Source organism: Syngnathus floridae, chromosome 15, assembly GCF_059516105.1.
Source record: "Syngnathus floridae isolate MCC-2025c chromosome 15, RoL_Sflo_1.0, whole genome shotgun sequence".
Classification (NCBI taxonomy): Eukaryota; Metazoa; Chordata; class Actinopteri; order Syngnathiformes; family Syngnathidae; genus Syngnathus; species Syngnathus floridae.
In genome coordinates this window covers 4,007,416-4,024,819 of record NC_142427.1, presented here as the reverse complement: position 1 = coordinate 4,024,819, position 17,404 = coordinate 4,007,416, and the positions used below count along the sequence as shown (strand labels likewise).

The 17,404-nt window shown below is 46.5% G+C and overlaps 1 protein-coding gene and 2 long non-coding RNA genes across 3 annotated transcripts; 2 read left to right on the top strand and 1 right to left on the bottom strand.

The window, feature by feature from the left end:
- The first annotated feature begins 800 nt into the window (after positions 1 to 800).
- Positions 801 to 4,856, top strand: LOC148385939 (early growth response protein 1-A-like). Its single transcript, XM_088398954.1, has 2 exons — positions 801 to 1,304; positions 3,205 to 4,856. The coding sequence occupies exons 1-2, from the start codon at positions 1,124 to 1,126 to the stop codon at positions 4,257 to 4,259; spliced, it is 1,236 nt and encodes a 411-aa protein (XP_088255080.1). The 5' UTR covers positions 801 to 1,123; the 3' UTR covers positions 4,260 to 4,856.
- Positions 4,667 to 6,498, bottom strand: LOC148385938 (uncharacterized). The gene is made up of 2 exons (XR_015863124.1): positions 6,012 to 6,498; positions 4,667 to 5,872 (listed from the first exon to the last, which is right to left on the bottom strand). It is a non-coding gene; the product is annotated as an uncharacterized LOC148385938 (long non-coding RNA).
- Positions 6,499 to 9,982: 3,484 nt separating this feature from the next.
- Positions 9,983 to 11,612, top strand: LOC148385937 (uncharacterized). The gene is made up of 2 exons (XR_015863123.1): positions 9,983 to 10,158; positions 10,594 to 11,612. It is a non-coding gene; the product is annotated as an uncharacterized LOC148385937 (long non-coding RNA).
- Positions 11,613 to 17,404: the final 5,792 nt, after the last annotated feature.

Genomic DNA, 17,404 nt, shown 5'->3' with positions numbered 1-17,404 from the left:
TGCAACATCGATGATATTTTGTTTTATTTAGTCTGCTGTTCATGGATTGAAAATCCCTTGGAATGCGAATGTTTACAGGTTTGATGTCAGTATCTTGAATTATTTCATGCCTTAATATTTCGTTTGGAATTTTTTACACTTTCTAATGACAGTACCACACAGTGATATACGTATCTCTCTCTCTCTCTCTCTCTCTCTCTCTCTCTCTCTCTCTCTCTCTCTCTCTCTCTCTCTCTCTCTCTCTCTCTCTCTCTCTCTCTCTCTCTCTCTATATATATATATATATATATATATATATAAATATATATATATATATATATATCTTGTTCATTTAGACTTCATTTTGTTATGATATGTTTTACACGACAAGTACTTTAAGTATTTTTCCACGGGGTTAAACTGCAGTCATAATTTTTTTTCTTGAGCTGACGAGGAGTCCCTCCCGGGTCAGGCTTCTGGACGGAAAACACCCATATATGGCCCGGGGAAGAGATGACGTAGGGAGGCGTTCTCCTAGATGTAGGCCAAATTTGAGTTGTTGATGTGGTCCCGTCACTTCCGGTCATGGCGGTTGGCAATAGATGAGCAGCTACAGCATCGCCGTCAGATATATATGATTACCTTTTGGTTTATATAAATGTGTGTCTATAGTAGCCCACAAAATGGGTGAAAATCTGGTAGTTAATGTTATTTGGCATTTGCAAGAGGAAAAAAAAAAAGAGATCATACCCGGAAGGCTACTGGCAGACTAACAGGAAAGTCCCGGCTTTGCCTATATATGGGCTTCCGTCTCGCCTTATTTACCAAACTACGTCACGACAGGAGTCTATAAAGCACCAGCCTCAAGAAGGAATCCTGTCGGATCTCATGTTTAAAACTCACCGTGCGCAACAAGTGAAAACACCTACCGGAACAAGCACTGTCATCCCTTCATTTACACAAAATAGTCGCCGTATCCATTCACCGGGACTCCTTGGGATCCCGGACCAGACCTAAACTCGTGTTGGCTTCTTCCGAGGGTCCGAGCCCCGATAAGAAGTAAAAGCGGTTCCCCCACGCGGTCCCCGGGCAGCAGTGGAGTGCTGGTGTCTCGGACCACCAGCAGCGGTCAAACCACAGAGAGATGGCCGCGACCAAAGCGGAGCTCCTCCTCTCGGCCCTGCAGATCTCCGAGCCACTGGCCGTCTTCCCGGCCATCCTGTCCCCACTGGAAGGCTACCCGAAGCTGGAGGATCTGCAACTGCTTCTGCAGAACACCACCGAGGGCGGAGGTCTGCTGAGCGGTGAAATCGGGGACTACGGAGGTGGGTGGTTCCATTTGTTCAATTTGTCTGACACAATGTCATATTTGCCCATTAAAATTTTGAATAATAATAATAATCCCCAAACGAAATGTCCAAAAACAAACATTTTTAAAGTTAAAATGCAATTAGAATTGTATTGACTATGTATTGAATTTAAACGTTGTAACCATGCAACCGAACTGCGATTGTTTTGTACACCGCTAGAGGAAGCCCTGGCAGATGCCACACTTTGTAAATCACTGTCTTTCGATTCAGGCTGCTATGCTAATTTTACAAGCATAAAAAGATAATTCACAGATTTTGGAGGGGCAACCTATGATTATTAAACAAGGACTCAGTGGGGGAAATATATGTTTATTTATATTCAACAAAAAAGACAAATAATTACACCTTTACTTAAAAGCAAGCAACATTGTCTTCAAATTGTCTGAATGCAAAGTGCCTTTGACATGATAAGAGTTAGCATTGATAGTCAACAAACAGATATTGTACTCACAGTCATACCTTATGTTAAATAGCACACTTTTTTTTTTTAGATTACGGTTAATTGTACAAATATTTGGGCACTGTGTAATTTCTGCTGCCTCTTGCTGAGGTCGTTTTTGACAATTGATTTTATATTTCAGCAAACTTCTACCTGGTTGAATAAAATCAACTTTTTTTTATAGATCCAATATAAAGATGTTGTTTTATGGGCTATTCGTGGCAGGGGTTGACTATCCTTATTGTAATGGCCTCACATGCAGAAAGGGGAGCCACAGTTGTGATGCTTTTTCAAAGTCAAAGTCAAAGTCTGCTTTATTGTCAATTACTCCACATGCCAAGACATACAAAGAGATCAAAATTACGTTTCCCACTATTCCACAGTGACAAGACATAGTACACAATATACATACAAGTAAACAACACAAAAAGTACAAACAAGAAGGCACAAACAATGAATAAATAAGAGCGATGAATAAATAATAAATAAACAAATAACATAATAAATAAGAGGAGCAAAAATGGAGCAAGTGTGCATCCAGCAGACAGTCAGAATATAGCGCAAAAGTACAGGACGTTACGCAGGAGGGGGGAGAGAATTCAGGATCCTAACAGCCTGGAGTATGAAGCTGTTGGTGAGTCTGGTGGTGCGGGAGCACAGACTCCTGTACCTCTTCCCAGAGGGCAGAAGATCAAACAAAGAGTGAACGGGGTGACTCACATCACACACAATCGTGGTCGCCTTGCGGGTGAGATGGGAGGCGTAAACGTCCTTCAGGGAGGGGAGTGAAGCACCAATAATCTTACCAGCTGTGGTCACTATGCGCTGCAGGGCTTTCATGTTGTATTCAGTGCAGCTACCACCCCACACAGCGATACAACTGGAGAGGACGCTCTCAATGGTGCCACGGTAGAATGAGGTCATGATGGCCGGAGGAGCACTTGCTCGCCTGAGTTTCTGCAGGAAGTACAGGCGGCGCTGAGCTTTCTTCGCCAGTGATGCAGTGTTGGTGGTCCAGGAGAGGTCCTCATTGATGTGCACCCCCAGGAATCTGGTGCTGCTCACTCTCTCCACCACAGCACCGTCGGTGGTCAGTGGCAGGTGTTGGGTGTGACCCTTCCGGAAGTCAACAACAATCTCCTTGGTCTTGTTGACGTTCTGCAGGAGGTTGTTGTCCCTGCACCACATGGCCAGAAGGTCGACCTCCGACTTGTATTGCGTCTCCTCGCCCTCAGTGATGAGACCCACCAGAGTCGTGTCGTCGGCATATTTCAGCACGCGGTTGCTGCTGAGGCCTCTGACAGCCTCAGCTGTTCACTGTGAAGAGTAAAAACACAACGAGCACACTCGTGCTGGAGCTTCTGGCGTCGTATCGCCAACTCCAGTGTTGTGATATTCTCTCATGTTGTGTTTCAGACCTTCTGTCAGAACTGGCCGATCTGCAGAACCTCCCCCCACTGACCCCTCGCGTCCCCCCCTCTTTGGCATACAGCGGCCGTTTCACCTTCGAGCCGTCATCCACCACCGGCGGCGGGGGCAACATGTGGCCAGAGCCTCTCCTCAGCATCTTTAGCAGTTTGGTCAGCGTCGCGGCTCCTTCGGCTCCCTCCTCCTCTCCGTCTGTGACGTCGACGCCTGGCCAGCCGAGGTTCAGCTGCGTCTCCACCGATGTCGGCTCCATCTTCTCAGTGGCGCCGACGGTCACCACCGCCGCTATGGACCCTCAGCCGGCCCCCTACCTGTCGCAGGGGCCGCCTCCAGCCTACCCTGCCCAGAGGCTGCCCGTGCTCCCAGACTACATCCTGCCGCAGTCGCAGGACGCCCAGCTCTTAAAGCGGGAGCGGAAGGCCGCCATGTCGCAAGGTGGGAATCCCCCACAGCCGCCACTCACGCCACTCTCCACCATCAAGGCCTTCTCCTCTTCACAACTCCCCGACCAGCCCCTTGCCACCTGCAGGCGGAGGATGGTGGGCAAAGCGTTCCCTCAGGAGCGTCCCTATATGTGCCCGGCGAACGGTTGCGAGCGCCGCTTCTCCCGCTCGGATGAGCTGACCCGCCACGTGCGCGTGCACACGGGCCAGAAACCCTTCGAGTGTCGTATCTGCATGCGCAGCTTCAGCCGCAGCGACCACCTGACCACTCACATTCGCACCCACACAGGCGAGAAACCCTTCGCCTGTGCCGAGTGTGGACGTAAGTTCGCCCGGAGCGATGAGCGCAAGCGCCACACCAAGATCCACCAGAGGCACCGGGACCGGACGGCCGTCGCTGGGCCTCCCGTCATCGCCGCACCTCCCTCCTCCTCCTCGCCCGCGCCTTCCATCTTTGAGCCGAGCTCCTTCCCCAAGCACTACTCCTCTCCCAGCGGTTCCTCGCCCCTTCAATCGGACCGACCGCCCAGCACGGCTTCGCACCATAACGTGCTCGTCGGGAAGTCGGCCCTCCCTCTGATGGTTCCATGTCTTCACTGAGCACAAAGGCCAAGAGGAAAACCTCAGAGCTGAAAGCAGCAGCCAACGGGCCCTTGCGCATTCGTTTGCAGACTCCAAATGACCATCAAAGTCTTCCTCTGCAGTTCGGTGGCCGCATCTAGCCAAACTTGGCTTCTTGAGACTTTGTAAATTTTGTGACTTGGTCGAACCTGCTATCTGGGGCAATTTCTTCCCTCCCAAGTCTTCCAGGGCTGCTGCTAAGTTTGGGACAGTTGCGTTTGGGACCCCTAAAATGCAGACATTTTCATCAGAATGCGCTTTCTGCTTTGTTGAATCCCTCAAAAATATTTTGAATGAGAAACACAACGATTCCATGAGATACAACAAATGCAAACCAACAACAGTGACTAAAAGCCCCATTAAAGAAATGCCCTTGGTCTAATACACTTTGTCAAATCAAAGTAAATATATTGTATGTGTATAATATATATACAGTATATACTGTAAATATACATGAATATTTTGTACAAATGATTATTTGGTTTACCTACTGTGTAGGTTTGTATGTTCACATGAATATGATACAAAATATATAGTCCAGTGAACATAACAAGAATAAAAATATGGAGCGCAAAATGTTTTACCTACTTTCTGCATCACAATAAGATTACAAATATTTATGGAGTGTTTTATTATTTCAGTTCACCGTCACGTTCTGCAGGAGCCTGATAACAACTCTGATCAATTGATTGGCAAATATGCTGCCAGTGTGTTTTACGAGGAAAACTTCCAAAACATGCAAGAATGGCCCCCGAGGACCGGAGTTTGACACCCCTGGACTGTACACTCATCGGACTTGTGTGCGATTCCTGTGTGTGTGTGTGTGTGTGTGTCTGTGTTTGTTTGAGTGACTGCACTTTGTCCCCACCAAGATTTTGAACCCAAATACAGAGTTTCCTGTTGCGGCAGATATCCTCATGCCCAAATGTGGAGGTTCTTACTGGACTGACAATTTACACCGTTGCATTCCGTATGCGTGCAACACGCCCGGCTTACAGCATTTGATTGAAACTTTACTTGATCCCCAGGGGTGGGGAAATTCAGGCACCAGCAGTATTCATACCACAGAGCGGGTATATAAAAGACACACTATAAGGCTGCCACACAACGGCGCCACAAAGAAAGCCAGTAAGTGCAAAAGTTAAAAGCTATCAAAGCAAAGCAACAAGACAAAGGAAAAAAGTAACACTGGCCAACCAGCCCCACTCAATACCGGAGAACACCCCAAAACACACAAAATAGCCACCACGGAGTCCATAAACAGGTGTAAGGCCAGTTCAACGGCGCCCAATGGACCGTGGTCGTGAATCAGTAAAACATCACATAACAGGCAAACGTGTGAGCAGCGTCTTGGGCACCCAGTCGAGACACGCGCGGGTGGTCACCATGGGGCTGGCACGGCGACGGTCGTTGGTTCCGACGAGCACGAGGGAACGGACCTCCCACAGGGGTCGCGGCTGGGAGGCCAAGGCGAGGGACCCAGTCAGCACCGGCCGGATGAGCAGGATGGCCGTCGTAGAGTCGCGCCGGTCCCGACCGATGTGCGCAGCCATCCCGGCTCCCAGGGGGAAAAAAATCAGATCTGAAGCGATCTGCACACGCCGAGGTGCGGTAGAAGGCACCAGCATCGACGAACGGACACATAGAAAGAAAGAAAAAGGAGAAAATAAGAAAATAAAGTGGAAAAGAGAGAACACTGCTGGGAGGCTGCCACTCACAGCGGCGCCATACCAAAAAACAAAGGCAGCAGCCTCATTCCGTTCCAATAATACAAAGCTCTTTTTTTTTTGCCACTGACACACAAATTCACAACATCACTCACACACATTCACACCGTCATTTGTGGGAATCGAATTCACGGTGTGGGTAAACATGACAAGCAAAGAAACCCCGACACCATCAGCCGCTCCCCTGCAAAACTCATGAGGCTAAGCGGTTGAGAAAATGGTCTAACAGGTGTTGTGCTCGATTTGGTTCCCCCGTGAGATTTTGTTCCCCCTGCTGCGGGAGCGCGCACGCCTTGTTTGGAAAGCGAAAAACCGATGCCGTACGGCATCGTACGGCGTCAGCACTATGTTGTTTTCAATAAAAACATGAAGAATTCACGTTTGCGTCATTCAATTTTAATTTTTATAAAGGATTATTCTCATTTGATGTCTTTAAATTCATCCGCGTTCTGCCATTGAAGCGGGGTGCATTCAAAGACCAGTCGTACAGACGGAACACTCACTCACTTCACCAAAAAGCAACGATATAATTACGTGAGCAATATAATTAAAAGCTGACACTCTAGCAATGTCAAACGTGTTCATTTAAGAAAAAGCCACACACGTTTTGTGATCAAATCTTTCATAACGACAATGATTTGAGTGAATTGATTTGAATGAATAATTGAAGAAATTTCAGTTCTGAAGGCTCCTTTTGTCCCAAGCAAAGTGAAAGGTGGTGGGATAAAAATTGTAACAGGAACGCTATAAAAAATGTCAAGCCGTGAATATTTGTGCCCCCCTCCCATTTTGAGAACGGTGAGTCCTGGACATCGACTGGCTTTTTTTATGTCTCCCTGGGGGTCTGCTCAGGTAGTGTGGCAAATTTGAACAGGTTCCCTCATTCCTAGGCCAAATTACAGGGGGGGGGAACATATCCTCACGGGTGCCCCGTGAGGATATGTTCCCCGCCTTATTTTGAGAACGGTGAGTCCTAGACTCCAACTGTTTTTTTTTTCTGTCTTCCTGGGGGTCTGTTCAGGTAGTGTGGCAAATTTGAACAGGTTCCCTCATTCCTAGGCCAAATTACAGGGGGGGAACATATCCTCACGGGTGCCCCGTGAGGATATGTTCCCCCCCCTTATTTTGAGAACGGTGAGTCCTAGACTACAACTGTTTTTTTTTCTGTCTTCCTGGGGGTCTGCTCAGGTAGTGTGGCAAATTTGAACAGGGTCCCTCATTCCTAGCCCAAGTTACAGGGGGGGAACATATCCTCACGGGTGCCCCGTGAGGATATGTTCCCCCCCCCCTTATTTTGAGTATGGTGAGTCCTGGACATCGACTGGCTTTTTTTATGTCTCCCTGGGGGTCTGCTCAGGTAGTGTGGCAAATTTGAACAGGTTCCCTCGTTCCTAGGCCAAATTACAGGGGGGGGAACATATCCTCACGGGGCACCCGTGAGGATATGTTCCCCCCCCTTATTTTGAGAACGGTGAGTCCTAGATTCCAACTGTTTTTTTTTTCTGTCTTCCTGGGGGTCTGCTCAGGTAGTGTGGCAAATTTGAACAGGTTCCCTCATTCCTAGCCCAAGTTACAGGGGGGGAACATATCCTCACGGGTGCCCCGTGAGGATATGTCCCCCCCCCTCTTATTTTGAGAACGGTGAGTCCTAGACTCCAACTGTTCTTTTTCTGTCTTCCTGGGGGTCTGCTCAGGTAGTGTGGAAAATTTGAACAGGTTCCCTCATTCCTAGCCCAAGTTACAGGGGGGGAACATATCCTCACGGCGGCCCCGTGAGGATATGTTCCCCCCCCCCCCTCATTTTGAGAACGGTGAGTCCTAGACTCCAACTGTTTTTTTCTGATGATTTGTGCAGTGATACTGTTATTACTGCACTTTATCAATGTCTTTGGCCTTATTTTGGTCAAACAACTTTGTTTCTTTATCATATAACATACATCAAAAATACTGACTTTAAACTTTATTAAAAAACATTATTATCTATTTGTTTATTTATTTATTTAACATCCAATATTGTAAAGTTATCAGTGCACGTCTGTCAATAATTTCAATAAAATGTGTAAAGAACAAAATTAATGCCAATTGAGCTTTTTAATAAAATTGTTATAATGTCTTAATAACGTTGTTGGGCCACTAATTGGCCCGACAACAATATTAAGAAATTTAACTCCTTAACTTCATTGATAATTTGAAGAAATGATGGCAAACATTTAAGGCATTCTTTATGCACTGTCAACATCTGACATTGTCTTTTTCAGTTTGCAGAACACCTTCTTTCAAATGAAGAAATAGATTTCTCAGCAAAGGCACACGATATAAATAGGTACAGGCTGCAAATTGCCACCACACTTCTATTAGAGACTGGTAAGTAATATGCACCCAAGAGATGTTATTGCCACCCAAAGAATGGTCCTGACTGTGCTATCAATGCTATATACAACTCAGTTAAGTTTTACATAGGAAAGTACGATAGCAATTCTTCTGTCTTTGTTTTCACAGATGATTTATCTGACTTGTGCTTTGTTTGTGGGGAAGCTACACATGACACAGACAACAGATGGGTAATTGTCAGGTCTTGTTAACTAATGCATGTGATGATTAAGAAATATATTGAATTACACATGCGTTGTAAATTATTGTAAATGTGCTGCATTGTATGATCTTGCTTTTTTCTTTGTTTATCAGATTCAGTGTGACGAGTGTTGCAGGTGGTTCCATCTTGTATGTGTCGGGGAGCCTCCAACCGAAGGCTCTTTTTTGTGTACAGCATGTACAGAAATTAGATGCTAAATATTTGAAGCTTGCTTGAAGACCATTTTGCTTTTTTTTTTTATTAATTTTTTAAATTTTTTTATTTTTAAAAAAATGAGGATATGTTCCCCCCTGTAATTTGGCCTAGGAATGAGGGAACCTGTTCAAATTTGCCACACTACCTGAACAGACCCCCAGGAAGACAGAAAAAAAGCCAGTCGATGTCCAGGACTCACCGTTCTCAAAATGGGAGGGGGGCACAAATATTCATGGCTTGACATTTTTTATAGCGTTCCTGTTACAATTTTTATCCCACCACCTTTCACTTTGCTTGGGACAAAAGGAGCCTTCAGAACTGACATTTCTTCAATTATTCATTCAAATCAATTCACTCAAATCATTCTCGTTATGAAAGATTTGATCACAAAACGTGTGTGGCTTTTTCTTAAATGAACACGTTTGACATTACTATAGTGTCAGCTTTTAATTATATTGCGCTGTCATTTTAAAGCAAATTAATAAATGCAACAATATTAATTTGCTTTGAAAATACCTGAGTAATAAAAATGGATGGATGAATGATGATCACAATTAAGAATAAAGTCTCCTTTGTAATATGTACTCCTTGTAGCATGTAACGGTACCCAAAAGGAGGAGTTTCTTTGCATCGAGGTTCATGCAAAGAGCTCACGTAATTATATCGTTGCTTTTTGGTGAAGTGAGTGAGTGTTCCGTCTGTACGACTGGTCTTTGAATGCACCCCGCTTCAATGGCAGATGAATTTAAAGACATCAAATGAGAATAATCCTTTATAAAAATTAAAATTGACTGACGCAAACGTGAATTCTTCATGTTTTTATTGAAAACAACATAGTGCTGACGCCGTACGACGCCGTACGGCATCGGTTTTTCGCTTTCCAAACAAGGCGTGCGCGCTCCCGCAGCAGGGGGAACAAAATCTCACGGGGGAACCAAATCGAGCACACCTGAACTAGTGCCGTGTGTGCGCATGCGCGTTGTGACGTCACCAAGCGGTCATGCAGGTAGGACCTGACTATTCTTGAGCTATTTTAAGTTATACAAAATATATACTGGAAAGAAAATAAACAAATGACTACAGAACTAGAGGTAAGCCGAAACGCCTAACGCCTTGCAGAATGTTAGGGTGTTTTCACACTTGGTCCCTTTCAGCCCTCTAAACCAGTGGTTCCCAAAGTGGGCGGTACCGCCCCCCTGGGGGCGGTGGAAAGATCTGGGGGGGCGGTGAGGACGAAGGGGGCGGCAGGGGGGCGGCAGTCCGAAGTCGAAGTCAGAAGTTGAAGGGGGCGGTAGTGGGGCGGCAGTCCGAAGTCTATGTAGTCACCACATAGACAGCATAGACTACAAAAGCAAAAACTTAGGTTTGTAATTTCAAGCTTGTAATGTTCAGAATTTTATCTTATAATACAAACCGCATTCTGGCGGTAAACATCATCTCAAGTTCAAGTCAACATGGAATTGGGGACTCGCCAGAACGCGCCGTGTTGTGTTGTGTTGAGCTGGTTAGGGTGGTGCATTCACTGATATATATTGTTACGAATGTACATAATGACTTTGTACCTGTGTGTGCATGTGTGTGTGCATATATGCGTGTTCGCGCGTGTGTCATTGTGTGGGTGGCGTGCCTTAGATCACGTCCGCCACCATTTTCTGTGAGTAAATGGAAGAAAATGAATACGTGAGAGGGTAAACTTGCTTTTCATACCTCCAATGTTGTCATTTTTGTCTTTAAGTAGGCCTATTTATGAAATGCGATAAAATGCTGTATTTTACATGATTTTTCTTTTTTGTTCCAGAATAAAGTATGGCCTTGGTACAGCAAACAAAAAAGAAGTGTCGGCAATACAGTGTGGAATATCTGAAATATGGATTTGTCGCAGCACCACACAACCAACAGCAAGTGAAGGAATGAGGTCGAAATACAAAAAGTCCTGCCTCGCTACAAAAACAGATATGCTCAAACCTCATTGAATAAAGTACATAAGCAGACAAGTATATTCACATATTAAATAAATAAAAGAAACATTTGAAGCATATAATTATACCTACACACCAAATCAATAAAGAAGACATAACTAGACATTTTTGATAAGTGGTGATGAGAAAGGTTTTTATAACTTTATGATCTGATATATTTCTGAGCACTTTGAAATAACAAATGACTTTTGATAGATTGCCTAAATAGCTTAATGACCCTTAAGGAACTGTGTAATGCATGCCTGATGTGTTTTCTCTGAATCATGGACACGACCAGAGTCGTCTTGACCGTTCAGTACTTGATTGTATCTTATGTTTTGACTAATGCTAGACGCCAGTTTTTGATTACTACTGAACGCTCTGCACAGAGGGAAATAGTTTGCCTAACAAAGCAAAGATACGGTTGAATGCGGTACGACAGTGTATGTCCAAGATTGGAGAAGAATGTTCACAGGAAGGTCACGTGGAGATAAAACCAGTGGGTGCCAGAAGGAGCCACCCGAGAACTCGGCCAAAGATGATCGCCAAGGCCGAGAGACGGGATGGAAGACAACAGCCCCCTCCACACACAGACACCAACAGCCCCCCACCAACACACCGAATCGCCCATAACCAGCACCACTCCCATGGAAGCAGACTCTCCTTCGAACTTGCCCCACCCCGAAGACTCATCGCCCATCAATCCCAGCCCACAATGTGCTACTGAATATAAAACTGATCTAACAACCTTGGACTTTGCCTTTTCTGAATGGAAACTTTCCGCTCTTGAAGGGCCCAGCGCTGTATTGTACTTTCCTGAAAACAGAGCTTTCTGAACAAGAATTGTGATTGAACTCAACCAACCTGTGTAAGTCTAATTTCTGCTTCAGTGTCTTTGCATTTTCCTAAATCTGAAGAAATCAAACGAGCACGCAGTGAGTAAATTGGATAACAGGTGATTGGCAAAGGCTTTTGCCGTGAGGCGCAGATAACGCGCTCCCTAAATTGTGGACAGAATCCAACACAACCAATGTGTCTACTGTGTGATAGAGTGTTTTCAAATGAAGCTATGAAACCTTCGAGGCTTTTGGAACATTTGAAGAAAATGCACTCTGATAAAGCAGACAAAAACTTGGAATATTTTCAGTCACTCCGAGACAACGGCACTTTACAACAATCTACTGACGGTTTGCGAGCGTCATACAACATCTCTTTGCTGATTGCTAGATCTGGTAAGCCTCATACAATTGGAGAAGAGCTTATTCTACCAGCAGTAAGAGAGGTTCTACACACTGTTGTACACAAGTCACCTGACCAAATTATAAAAGCTATTCCTCTCAGTGATAACTCTGTTCAGAGAAGAATAGATGAAATGGCTGAAAATATTGAAGAAACATTGTGTGACATGCTTAGGACAACAGAATTTAGTTTACAGTTAGATGAGTCCACTCTGCCAGGCAATGAATCTTTGCTTCTTGCTTATGTTCGTTTCGTCAAAGATGAAAGCTTGGTTCACGAGCTGTTATTTGCAAGACAGCTTGAAACAGACACAAAAGGGGAGTCAGTATTTCGTGTCGTTGATGATTTTTTCAAAGAGAAAGACATCCCACTTTCTAACATTCTTGCTTGTGCAACAGATGGGGCACCATCAATGGTAGGTCGTCATCGTGGCTTCATTAGTTTCTTGGAAAAAAGCTGTACCTGGAGTACTTACAGTGCACTGTGTAATCCACAGGCAGCATCTGGTCGCAAAACACCTGAGTGGTAGACTACACAAATCAATGAGTACTGTTATCACAGCAATAAATAAAATCAAGGCAGATGCCCTCAATTCCCGACTGTTTCGACAGCTGTGCACTGATAATGATGAAGAGTTTGAACGTTTAGTGTTGCACAAAGAAGTTAGATGGCTGTCAAAGGGAAACTGCCTGAGACGTTTCTATTCACTGTTTGATACAGTTGTTGAATTCTTCCAAGACTCCAATTCTGTTCTGTGTGATGAACTAAGAAACATGAAGCATGACATTGCTTATTTGGCAGATATATTCACAAAGTTCAATGAAGTTAATTTGTAGCTGCAAGGACATGATGCTAACCTAATTAAAGTCAAATCAACTATCTTCACCTTCCTGGCCAAGTTACAGTTATTCAAACGAAACATAGCTCGCCATGCACTCTACCAGTTCCCAAGCCTCTCTGAATTGGATAAGGAAAAAGGCATACCAGACGATGACCTTCAAGTGTATTGTACACACCTGGATGAACTGCACAGAGACATGTCTGAGAGATTTGAGGACATTTTATCACTTGAAATACCAGACTGGGTGATCAGTCCATTCGTAAATGTCGACGGTGAAGAAACTGGAGTGGCAGAGGAAGAACTGATTTCAATTCAAAATGACATCGAGCTAAGGCCAAAGTTCAAAAAGTCATATCAAGATTTTTGGTTACAAAAAAAAAATCCATGACTGCTATCAAGTGCTGTGGAACAAGGTCAAGATGTACTTTATTGCCTTCCCAACATCATATTTAGTAGAACGGGGCTTCAGTGCAGTCACCTTGCTTCTTTCCAAGCAAAGAAACTGACTGAAAATTACTGACCGCGGGGATCTACGACTTCTTCTTAGCGAGTTCCAGCCTGATGTTGAGAAGCTTATGTCCCTGCACCAAGCACATCCATCCCATCAATATTAAGCGTGAGACAATGAAGGTTACTGGTGGAATGTTTATTTACCATTCTATGTTGCTGAAACAGTTAAAACTGCTAAAAAATAAATTGGTTCACAAACACACATTTGTGTTTAACCTTTCTCTTTTCAAATTGCAGCATACCAAATCTGGGGGGGGGGAGGGTGGGGGCGCTAGGAATTCACTGGGGAGCCAAGGGAGCGCTAGCCTGAAAAAGTTTGGGAACCACTGCTCTAAACGAACTCAGATCGATGACAACAGCATTTTTTGTGCATATGTGAACACGCCAACTGTACTCAGACCCCTTTAAAACGAACCGTACAGAGACCACCTCCTGATGTGGTCTCAGTACGGTTCGCTGAAAATCAACGGTACGGTTAACCTAATCTGCATCATGAACACAAAGCGCACTGTATTGTAACCTTCTTGGCTTGCCGTAGATTGGTCACGTGACTCCAGGCGCAAAAACAGAAAGAGAACTCTGTCCTCTTTGAAATACACTCACAATGTGAACACAAAAAGAACTGGGTTTGTTTCCTCTTGGTCCACTTTTTGGTCCACTTAAAGAGGCCTGACTTTGGTTCTTTTAAAAGGGTCCAGGTGTGAAAACACCCTTAAATGAGTTAGTGTTAACACTAACACTCATAATGTATACAATGTTGCGTGTTTTCACACCTGGACTCTTTTAAAAGAACCAAAGTCAGGCCTCTTTAAGTGGACCAAAAAGTGGACCAAGAGGAAACAAACTCAGATCTTTTTGTGTTCACATTGTGAGTGTATTTCAAAGAGGACCGAGTTCTCTTTCTGGTTCAGTTCAGCCTTGATGGGGCCTCAGTCCTCTTTCTGTTCACACAAGGTCCTCTCGAGCTCTCACACTCCCTCTGCACTGCATTCTGGGTAGTTTTCAGTTGTTTTTTTCACTTTTATTCTGCATTGTATAGAAGTTCTACCAAAACCGGCTGCTTTCATTGTCTCAGAAAATTATTGAAATACTTTCGCATTACGGTGAGTCGTAGATAGTTGTGATTTACTGCTGTCGTCGTTCCAAATTTCCAAAAGACATTCCGTTTTGTCTTCTCCCCAAACTATGCCGGGTCCAGGTGCCGTGGCAGAACTTTGAACGGCACATGCTTCTCTACGTTTACTATTAGAACCACGGTAACGACCACGACTTGCTGCTGCCATACTTTGGATTCTCTGTTCTCTACAGTTTTGTTTTTGCGCCTGCAGTCACGTGACCAATCTACGGCAAGCCAATAATACAGTACAATACAGTGCAAAAAGGCGAAGTGAACGAAGTGCGCTTTGTGTTCACAATGCACAAATTAGGTGAACCGTACCGTTGACTTTTTAGCGAACATGTACGATTCGTTTTAAAGGGGTCTGAGTACGGTTGGCGTGTTCACATATGCACAAAAAATGCTGAGTCATCGATCTGAGTTCGTTTAGAGCATGGGTGTCCAAGTCCAGTCCTCGAGGGCCGCATTCCTCCATGTTTTCCAAATTTCCCTCGTTAAACACACCTGATTCTATGATCAGGCTCCTGCACAGGTGTGTTTAACGAGGGAAACTTGGAAAACATGTAGGAATGCGGCCCTCGAGGACTGGACTTGGACACCCCTGGTTTAGAGGGCTGAAAGGGACCAAGTGTGAAAACACTAATTGTTAGCGTGACAGCATGCCCCCAGTAGTATTCAGTTGGACTGCAGTCATTTTGTCGTAAAATGTTTTTTCGAATTCCGAATTTTCTGCTTAGGGAAATATTAAGTGACAGATCATCAGGGCTCTAGAGGTTGAAGTGGTATAGTGGTTATCACGTCCGCTCTAAACACGGTAAGTCACCGCTTCGAGATGGGGGTAGAAACACTTATCGGGTTTCTATCTATCCATCCATCCATCCATCCATCTTCTTCCGCTTATCCGGGGTCGGGTCGCGGGGGCAGCAGCTTTAGGAGGGACTCCCAGACTTCCCTCTCCCCAGCCACTTCATCCAGCTCATCCCGGGGGATCCCAAGGCGTTCCCAGGCCAGCTGAGAGACATAGTCTCTCCAACGCGTCCTGGGTCGTCCCCGGGGTCTCCTACCGGTGGGACATGCCCGGAACACCTCCCCAGGGAGGCGTCCAGGAGGCATCCTGATAAGATGCCCGAGCCACCTCATCTGGCTCCTCTCAATGTGGAGGAGTAGCGACTCTACTCCGAGTCTCTCCCGGATGACCGAGCTTCTCACCCTATCTCTAAGGGAGAGCCCGGACATCCTGCGGAGAAAACTCATTTCGGCCGCTTGTATCCGAGATCTCGTTCTTTCGGTCACGACCCATAGCTCGTGACCATAGGTGAGGGTAGGAGCGTAAATCGACCGGTAAATTGAGAGCTTTGCCTTTTGGCTCAGCTCTCTCTTCACCACAACGGACCGGTACAGGGTCCGCATTACTGCCGACGCTGCACCGATCCGCCTGTCGATCTCACGCTCCATCCTCCCCTCACTCGTGAACAAGACTCCAAGATACTTGAACTCCTCCACTTGGGGCAGGATCTCATCCCCGATCCGGAGAGGGTATTCCACCCTTTTCCAATCGAGGACCATGGACTCGGATTTGGAGGTGCTGACCCTCATCCCGACCGCTTCACACTCGGCTGCGAATCGTTCCAGCGAGAGCTGGAGATCACGGCCTGAAGAAGCCAACAGCACCACGTCATCTGCAAAAAGCAGAGACGCGATGCTGAGGTCCCCAAACCGGACCCCCTCAACGCCTCGGCTGCGCCTAGAAATTCTGTTCATAAAAATTATGAACAGAATCGGTGACAAAGGGCAGCCTTGGCGGAGTCCAACCCTCACTGGGAACGAATCCGTCTTACTGCCGGAAATGCGGACCAGACTCTGGCATCGGTGATACAGGGACCGAACCGCCCTTATCAGTTGGCTCGGCACCCCGTACTCCCGAAGCACCCTCCACAGAACCTCCCGAGGGACACGGTCGAACGCCTTCTCCAAGTCCACAAAACACATGTGGACTGGTTGGGCGAACTCCCATGCACCCTCGAGGATCCTGCCGAGGGTGTAGAGCTGGTCCACTGTTCCACGGCCAGGACGAAAGCCACACTGCTCCTCCTGAATCCGAGGTTCGACCTCCCGACGGACCCTCCTCTCCAGCACCCCTGAATAGACCTTACCAGGGAGGCTGAGGAGTGTGATTCCCCTGTAATTGGAACACACCCTCCGGTCCCCCTTCTTAAAGAGGGGAACCACCACCCCAGTCTGCCAATCCAGAGGCACTGTCCCCGATGTCCACGCAACGTTGTAGAGGCGTGTCAGCCATGACAGCCCCACAACATCCAGAGCCTTTAAGAACTCCGGGCGGATCTCATCCACCCCCGGGGCCTTGCCACCGAGGAGTTTTTTGACTACCTCAGTGACTTCGACCCCAGAGATTGGAGAATCCGCCTCAGAGTCTCCAGGCCCTGCTTCCTCAATGGAAGGCGTGTAGGTGGAAATGAGGAGGTCTTCGAAGTATTCTCCCCACCGACTCACGACGTCCCGAGTCGAGGTCAGCAGCACGCCATCCCCACTGTAAACAGTGTTGACGTTGCACTGCTTCCCCCTCCTGAGACGCCGGATGGTGGACCAGAATTTCCTCGAAGCCGTCCGAAAGTCATTCTCCATGGCCTCACCGAACTCCTCCCACGCCTGGGTTTTTGCCTCAGCAACCGCCGAAGCCGCGTTCCGCTTGGCCATCCGGTACCTGTCAGCTGCCTCCGGAGTCCCGCAGGCCAAAACGGCCCGATAGGACTCCTTCTTCAGCTTGACGGCATCCCTTACCGCCGGTGTCCACCAGCGGGTTCGGGGATTGCCGCCACGACAGGCACCAACGACCTTACGGCCACAGCTCCGGTCGGCCGCCTCAACAATGGAGGCGCGGAACATGGTCCACTCAGACTCAATGTCCCCCGCCTCCCCCGGGACG

Excerpts from the sequence above, each read along its gene's own strand:
- LOC148385939 (XM_088398954.1), top strand. The coding sequence starts at position 1,124 with ATGGCCGCGACCAAAGCGGAGCTCCTCCTCTCGGCCCTGCAGATCTCC. Across the intron at positions 1,305-3,204 it reads TGAAATCGGGGACTACGGAG|ACCTTCTGTCAGAACTGGCC; the intron begins GTGGGTGGTTCC and ends GTTGTGTTTCAG.